This window comes from Hipposideros armiger, unplaced genomic scaffold (assembly GCF_001890085.2).
Source record: "Hipposideros armiger isolate ML-2016 unplaced genomic scaffold, ASM189008v1 scaffold_488, whole genome shotgun sequence".
NCBI lineage: Eukaryota > Metazoa > Chordata > Mammalia > Chiroptera > Hipposideridae > Hipposideros > Hipposideros armiger.
Genome location: NW_017731838.1, coordinates 648,845 through 657,728, shown reverse-complemented (window position 1 = coordinate 657,728; position 8,884 = coordinate 648,845). Strand labels below are relative to the sequence as shown.

Here is an 8,884-nt window from a genome sequence, read left to right as displayed (position 1 = left end):
GAATCATGCAGTATTTGTCCTTCTGTGATTGGCTTGTTTCACATAGCATAATGCCCTCCAGGTGTATCCATGTTGACACATATGGTAGGATTTCCTTCTTTTTAAAGGCTGAATAATGTTCCATTATATGTATATACTAAACTTGCTTTATTCGTTCATCTGTCAATGGACATTTAGGTTATTTCCATATCTTGGCTATTGCGAATAATGCTGCAGTGAACATGGGAAGGCATGTATCTCTTTGAGATCCTGATTTCAATTATTTTGGATATATACCCAGAAGTGGGCTTGTTGGATCATATGGTAGTTCTACTTTTAATTTAATTTTAATTTAACTATTTAATTTAATTAAATAGTATGGAGGGACCACCATAGTATTTAACTAGTCATTCCCCATTTCCCACACTCCCCAATCCCTGGAAAAAACTAACTGCTTTCTATAGATTTGCCTGTATTGAATATTCATATAAATGGAATCATACAATATGTGTTCTTTTGTGTCTGGCTTCTTTCACTTAGCATAATGTTTTCAAGGTTCATCCATATTGTAGCATGTATCAGTGCTGCCTTCATTTTCAGGGCTGACTAATATTCCACTATATGGATAGACCACATTTTGTTTATTCATTCATTACATGAAGGACATTTGGGTTGTTTCCACTTTTTGGCTGTTTAAATACTGCTGCTATAAACACTCATGAACAAGTTCTTGTTTGAACATCTGTTTTCAATCATTTTGGGTATATACATAGGAATGAAATTGCTGGATCTCATGGTAACTCTGTGAGGTAACTTACTGAGAAGCCATCAAACTCATTTCCGTAGCAGTTGCCCCATTTTACATTACTAACAGCAATGCATGAGCTTCGAATTTCTCACGTCCTGCCAACGCTTGTTACTTTAGAATGATCTTTTAAAAATACAAATCTGGTCATATCACCCCCCTATATGAAATAAAAACTGGACTCTTTGCCATGGCTTAACATTATTTGGTGCCTGCCTGCCTGTCTCTTCATCCTCATCTCCTACCTCTGTCTCCCTTGATATCTGAACTACAGCCACACTGGTCTTCTTAATAGCCATTGAAAACGATAAGGGTCTTTTCAACTCAGAGCCTTTACACCTGCTATTTCCCAGATCTGATGGTTGTTCCCTCCCAGCAAAGGTTTCTGTTTAAATAGCCCTCCTCAGGAAAACCTTCTCACAGAATCCTATGTAAAGAAGTCACCACACACTCACGTATACCTTTCAGGACTTGCTAGCTCATTGCCCTGGGTCATTGCCTTCATAAGTTTCAAAACTATCTATAGTTTATTGTCTGCTTTATCCCACTAGCATGTGAGTTTCCTGAGAGCACAACCTTTGTCTATCATGTTCATGATCACTGCTGTGTTCCCAGTAACTACAATGTTGCCTAGTACAGGATAAATACTAGACAAACATTTGTTGAATAAATTATTTAATAAATGAATGAATAAATGAATTCCAGGCCAAAGAAGTATTATGGTCAAAGGCTTATAAACTGAGTAGTTCAGAGAGTTCATAACCACAAGATGTTTTATATAATTGGAGAAAGGGTGTCTGGTCAGGAGTATGAAGCTGAGGCTAGAGATCTAGTTTGAGGCAGAGCGTGGAGGCCTTGTGAACTTGGCTATGGAGTTTGATATTTATTTTGAATGTTCCTGTGGAGCCCCTGAGGAATTTTAAACACAAAAGGTACATGACTACACTTACACTTTAGAAGGATCATTTTGGCAGCAGTGTGCAGAGTGAGCTGGACAGGGGGAACCAAAGGCCAGGAAAGAGATGAGGAGAATTTGCTAGTCATTCTAGAAAGAATCTGCAGGGGCCAGAACTAAAGGAGTGGATTTGGAGACAAGGGCTCGGAGACAAGGGCTGGTAAGATACTGATGTAATCTATTGATCCTGGAATAACAATCATGGTGTTGTTTTTCACCAGAACAGAGGGGAGAGAATGGAAAAGAAGCAAAAGATTTGGATTTTAGACAAGCTGAGTTTGAGTTTCTCTGAAAGAAAAAGTTTCTAGACACTTCAATATATGGATCTTGCATCCAGCCAAAAATAAAGAGTAGTAATTGGCTATAGATTTGATTGGAGGAGGTGGGCTCTAATTTTTAAGTAGAAAAACCCATGGGTTTTCATGAAACCACCCAGTGACATTCCAAAACATGATATGAGTCTGGGAATCACTGACATTGAAGAGGTCATTATAAAAGGGGCCTTTTGAAGAAACTAAGAAGGAGCATCCAGGGACATATGTCAAAGAAAATCCAGAAGATTCTGGTATGACAGGATCTAAGAGACGAGTGATTTTAACTGAATGCATAGGTCCAGAGCCTTCACTGAGTTTGGTTTTAATTTGTACCGTGAACATCCAAGTCTATGTCTAAAACTCAGTGATTTCATTATTCTAGGGCAGCAAGTGTATTTTCCTTGCAGATGACCTCCCTATAGAGATAAGACTCCCACCCCTCTCCACCCCCAACCACTATTCCCTGGCCAGGACTTGGAACCTAAAATGTTCATTTCCTGCCCAGTGTCACCAGAAAACTGGGAAAAATGGGGCAGAAGGACTTTTTTCCTCCACTCCAGAAAGTATCTCCCACATACGAGGAGGCTGAGCCCGTTATTCATGAATAGGAATAACATTTTCCATATAATTTAAATATGAAGTATACAAAGTAATTAGCCATTAGTTATCCCCATTTTTCATCCTCAGTGACAACATTTAAAAAAAAGAAAAAGAAAACTGGACACCTCTAAGATGACTATATATGGAATTCAGTTCTTTTGTGACTTAACTGACATGTCAAGTACAGAACACACACATTTTATTTGTTAAGAGACCAGCCATGGATCCCAGTGGCGAAACAGGTGGAAATGCTCAGGGAGATGGCCAAGGGGCCTGTGATAGATTAAATCCTAGCATTTGTGCTTTGCTTCAAACCTTCTGAGTGACTAAATCCAGGCCAGGCATTCAGCCATCCAAATGGAGAGCTCCCTGCATACTTCCCCAGGGTTTCCATTCACTCCATTCTCATTTGAAATGTTTTTATAGTAATGATAAACGGACTCCAAATTTTAAAAAGTCCCAAAACACATGGTCTCTGTTACTGAAGAATGGGCTCAGATGTGTTTCTAGTATAACGATACATCCTGTCTCTTCTGCTTGCTCGCTGGGGTCGTTAAAAACGGGAAGGTACATCTAGAGAGAATCTGAGGGCTGTTAACCCTATCAAGTAAAATTCCATTTGACTGAAGAAGATAAGGTCTTGGGTTTCCTGAGACTCATTCAGGCAGGAATTTCTAGGAGCCCGACAACAGGATTAATAGGCTGCCATGTGTGAGGTCGACTTCAACTTTCTGAGGAGTCCTTTTCCACAATGATTTGGGACTCTACCTTCGTCCTCAGATGAAATGAAACTTCAGTTTGAAAAGAGCTGCTGGCTTTTCAATGACCTCAAACCATTGCACTAAACAGTCTGTAGAGGTTGTTAAAAGAGCTCTTGGGCCAACAAACTGTAGCAAATGTGCATTAAGAAGCAACATGGAATAGCAGAAGAACCAGGAAATGACAGAAATGGGCAAATCTATGTTTGAGTCCAGACACCTAACCAGGTATGTAAGATCTAAGATAAATGCCACATCTTCTCACTGTCTGTGTATCCTAGGATGATAATATCTATTTTACAGGATTAGAAATAATTAGCACATTAAATGCTTAACACAATGTCTGACATATTATGGTAGATCTTCTGATCAAGTTCACCTGCACAGAATCAGAAACAGGTAATTAATCCACAAAGAACAAAGTATCTTTCTCAACCAGCCAGTGGCAGGAAGCAAGATGCCTTTATTCAGCTTGAAGTCCACCCAGAAAGACAACCCAGTAAGGATGGAAATGTTCCTGGTAATCTGCTTTGATGGGAAAACACATTAAAATCTCTCCTACCTGACTAATTCTTCTCTCTCTCTCTCTCTCTCTCTCTCTCTCTCTCTCTCTCTCTCTCTCTCNTCTCTCTCTCTCTCTCTCTCTCTCTCTCTCTCTCTCTCTCTCTCTCTCTCCTCTCCCTCCCTCCCTCCCACCTTCCCTTCCTCCTTCCATGTCTCTGCAATTTGCAAAGGCACGAGCACTAAAATGGCAGCCACCAGCATTAACAGAAGCTGTTAGGAGAGGCCTCTATTTGCTGCTCAGCTTACAATGCCTCAGTTCATGTTTCCAGCATACTAATGATTCCCTCGATTGTTATTAGTTAATTCAGTACAAACAGTGGGAAAACTCAGTGACATTTCAGAGGGGAATACCAAATGAACTTGAGCTGAACCATCACATCATCCCAAGGAGAGTGAGGACATGGAAATGAAACAATATAGGTTCCTGCCAGCACTGAGGGCAGACACAAAGCATGGAATTCAGTGTAGCTAATGCCCTAGAAGAGATTTTCCAAGGGCCCAGGCCCTCCAAAGCATGAAAATCACACAGGCTTTTACCAAAGAGGAAGTCGGACACAATGCACGGAAGGGCTTGGGAGCACTGACTGGCTGTCCTGGCCCTTGGATAAGCTGGTTTGCACAGCCAAACCAGCAAGTGCATGCAAATACAGCAACACTAAGGTGAAGTTGAGGGAGATGCAACTGTAAACAATGGGTATGACGGTAATTGTGAAGGAAGGTGCTTCTTGGTACCACTATTGTGGAAAAAAGACTTGAGAAGGAAGAATTAGTTTCTACAATCCAACAAATCTCAGGACCCAAACTTGTTTCTACCTACCAATAATTACTGAATACTTCCTCAGGGCCCAGCACTGGATGGCAGTTGTGATAAATTCCAAAGAAATATAGCCCCTTTCCTGGAGGAGCCTATTGTCTGGTTGAGAATGCAAAAAAATAGCTCTCATGAAAGTCCTTGTGAGATAATGTGCCTCTCAAAGTTCAGATCCATGCCTTGTTGCTTTGTTTAATCCCAGCATCCATCACACTGAAAGGTGTTTGGTTAAAATGGAGAACACTAAGTTCAAAATCATATATGGACTAGAAATAAAAGTTGAGTAAAGAGAAAGTTTGGTGAAGATACAAGTGGTCAATCACGTCTTCCCAGAAAATGTGGAAAGAGTGTGGGATGTGATAGAGAAAAGAGCACATTCCAGAAAAGAGGCACAGTACATATAAAGACATAGTATGAGAAATTATAATTCTATGTGTTGATTTGAATCACTGTTTCTTAATGTGTGGTCCACAGACCACCCACAATGGATTTTGGCCCCAGCAACTGAATTCAAATCTCTTGAGAATGGAGCCCAGGACTTTGCACCCAGGCTCTTTTAATGCTCATCAAAATTCAGAACCACTGGCTAAGGTAATCTCAGACTCAAACAAAGACACGCTCTTCTTCCCTTAAAGACAGGAGGGAAGGAAAAGAGGTAAGGAAGGAAGAAGAGAGGAAAAATGGAAGGAAGGGAGACAAAAAAAGAAAAAAAAATTTTAAGTATAGAAAATAACTTTGAAAGTGGTGTCAGAAATCCCTTGGCAGACTCTCCCGTGACTGCTGTGTGATGAGGAGACCATGTCCATGGCACGTGTCAGATGATAAAAGGCCCTCAAACCCTGGAATTAGTACAGTTTGGCTCAATCCTACTGGACATAAAGTGCTACTGTAGGTTCCTAACTCAAGAGAGTGACAGTATTTCAATGTGGCAGTCATCTGTGTGGTAGAAAGAATAGGAAAGTTTTGGCAAGGAAGCAATCTTAGAACACTTACCACCATCAAGAGATGAAGTCACTGAGTGCCAGAAACAGGCAGGTAGAATTTTAAATAAAGAGAACTAAATAGTCTATTGTATTGCTATGCCACCTCCATTTCTGGGAACTCCACCCGCTCTCAGGAGAAAAGAGGTCTGTCTTCTTCAAGACTTACACTTCTACTTCTTGTGTCAACACTCTGAAGTTGATTCACCCACATCCCTCTTGGTTGTCCAGCATCTTCATTCTTCTGAGTTTCAGCAAACATCACTAAGCTTCCCAGCTTAAAAGTTCTTTCTCTTGACCTGCATCCCTCTCAGTGGACTACCCTCAGTCTCCCCTTTCTTTTCATTAACAAATTCCTTATAAAGGGTCTATATGCTCCTTTTCACAGCATAGCCATCTGCTTCTGTCATCGCCATTCTGTTGACACTGCTCTAAGACCTATATCTAATAGGTGATTGACATTATGATGTTCGCTTCATCTCCCTATGATGGTTGCCTTCTCTCCTTGAATTTTTCTCCTCGCTTGTCTTCCATGCCACCACTTGTATGGCGGCCCTATTTAAACATTTTGTAAGAGAAAAAAATTTTCTTCTATGGTCCTCTTATTCTCCTGCCCCTTAAATGCTGTTGTTTCCACTGTTCCTCAGAGCTTAATCATGAATCATCTTTTCTTGTCACCTCACATACCTAATTTCCTTGGCTGATTTCATCCCATATCTATTGCTATTGCTGTATAACAAATTATCCTAAGATTCAGAAGCTTAAAACAATCTTTTTTTGTGATCCCAGATGCTGTGGGTCAACAATTTGGAAAGGGCATAGTGGGGGTGACTGTTCTCTACCCGACAATGACTGGGCCTGAGCAGAGAAAACCTGGAGGCTGCAGGTGACATAAGGGCTGGGGACTGGAAGGAGAACTCTTTTTTTTTTTCCACCAAGCAATATGGAAACTTTATTTTTAATGTGATTTCTGTACATCTGGAGTATGAGAGTAATCCTTTTACAAATGGTACTGATTACTAAAAGAAACAACGGCAAAACCAAACTGGTATTTGATGTGAATCCACAGGAGTTTAAGCTTCAAATCCAGCCAAGAAGTTTGTTACAATCTCTTTCAGCTTTGCATCTGACTGTTCTGAGATCTTTCCATCAGCCTTGATATTGCCCAACAGGACTTGGTGTTGCCTGATAACATAAGACAAGAAAGCATTCTCAAACTTTGTGATCTTGCTGGGCTCAAGTTTATCAAGATATCCCCTTACACCGGCATAAATAACAGCCACTTGTTCTTCAATAGCCATGGGAGAATACTGTCCTTGCTTCAGCAACTCCATCAGACGCACACCACCACTCAAGAGTTGTTGAGTGACAGCATCAAGACCAGAACCAAACTGAGCAAAAACAACAACCTCACGATACTGAGCCAATTCCAGCTTCATGGTACCTGCCACCTGCTTCATGGCCCTGGTTTGGGCAGCAGATCCGACACGAGACACAGACAAGCTGACGTTAATGGCAGGGCAGATACCTTTGTAGAACAATTCTGTTTCCAAGAAGGCCTGTCCATCAGTGATAGAAATGACATTGGTTGGAATGTAAGCAGACACATCACCAGCTTCAGTTTCTATCACTGGTAAAGCGGTCAAAGAGCCACCACCAAAAGAATCGTTCATTTTGGCTGCTCTCTCCAGCAGCCGGGAGTGTAGGTAGAACACATCACCAGGAAAGGCCTCCCGACCAGGGGAGCAGTGGAGCAGCAGAGACATCTGATGGTAAGCAACAGCCTGTTTGGATAAGTCGTCATAGATGATCAAAGTATGTTTGCCATTATCCCTAAAATATTCTCCCACAGAGCAGCCCGAATAAGGAGCCAGGTACTGAAGTGGGGCAGCATCAGAAGCTGTAGCTGAAACCACAATGGTGTACTTCATGGCATCTGGATCTGTAAGTCTCTTCACCAACTGAGCAACAGTGGATCGCTTCTGACCAATAGCAACAGATACAGTACAGCTTCTTCTTTTCATCAGTTCCATCATAGAAACGTTTCTGGTTAATGGTTGTGTCAATAGCAATTGATGTTTTGCCAGTCTGTCGGTCACCAATAATTAGCTCACGCTGACCACGACCAATCGGCACCAAGCTATCCACAGCCTTGATGCCAGTCTGCATCGGTTCCCGTACAGAGATTCGAGGAATGATCCCAGGGGCTTTCAGGCCAACTCGCCTACGGGTCTTGGAACCAATTGGACCCTTTCCATCAATGGCATTTCCAAGGGCATCTACTACACGACCCAACAGCTCCTCACCAACTGGAACGTCCACAATGGCTCCCGTTCGCTTCACAATATCTCCTTCCTTAATTAGTTTATCATTTCCAAACACGACAACACCAACATTGTCAGGTTCCAAGTTCAGAGACATACCCTTCAAGCCTGAAGAAAACTCTACCATTTCTTCTGCTTGAACATTCCTCAGCCCATGTATGCGGGCAATACCGTCACCAATACTTAAGACGCGCCCAGTCTCTTCAAGGTCAACAGAGGTATCAGCTCCAAGAATGCGCTCTTCAAGCATAGAGGACATCTCGGCAGTGCCAGTCTTCTGAAGACGAGTATTGGTGGATGGAGGTTCCTTGCAGCAATGAAAGATGATCCCAAAGCATTTTTGGAGACCACCTCGGCCCGCCGAGGGAGGGTGCAGGCCACAACCGCGGTGACGCGCTCAGACGGGATGTTTGCAGCTTCTCCTGGGCTGGTTCCTCTGCAGCCGCAGCCTCCGACTGACTGGAAGAGAACTCTTTATTCACATGCCTGGTGCCTGTTCTGGGGACATATGACCTCTGCGCACAGCTTGGGCTTCCTCACAGCATGGCACCTCAGGGCTGTTACATGACAGCTAAAGGCTCTAGACACAAGTGTTACAATCACAAGGTAGCAGTTATAACACCTTTTCTGCCCTACCTTCAGAGGTCACACAATGTCACTTCCACCATATTTTATTGGTAACATAGGAGTCACACGTCCACACAAGTTCAAGAAGATTGGACATAAACTCCACCTCTCAAAATATTTGCAACCACTTTTTTTAAAAGTCTAGCACTCATAGCTACAGATTCTAC

The 8,884-nt window shown here is 42.1% G+C and overlaps 1 protein-coding gene across 1 annotated transcript; it reads right to left on the bottom strand.

Moving 5' to 3' along the window:
- Positions 1-6,688: 6,688 nt before the first annotated feature.
- LOC109395846 (ATP synthase subunit alpha, mitochondrial-like) lies at positions 6,689-8,465 on the bottom strand. The gene is given in 2 exon segments (XM_019667182.1): positions 6,689-7,764; positions 7,766-8,465. Coding segments are annotated over 2 exon segments (1,509 nt in total). The 5' UTR covers positions 8,350-8,465; the 3' UTR covers positions 6,689-6,839.
- Positions 8,466-8,884: the final 419 nt, after the last annotated feature.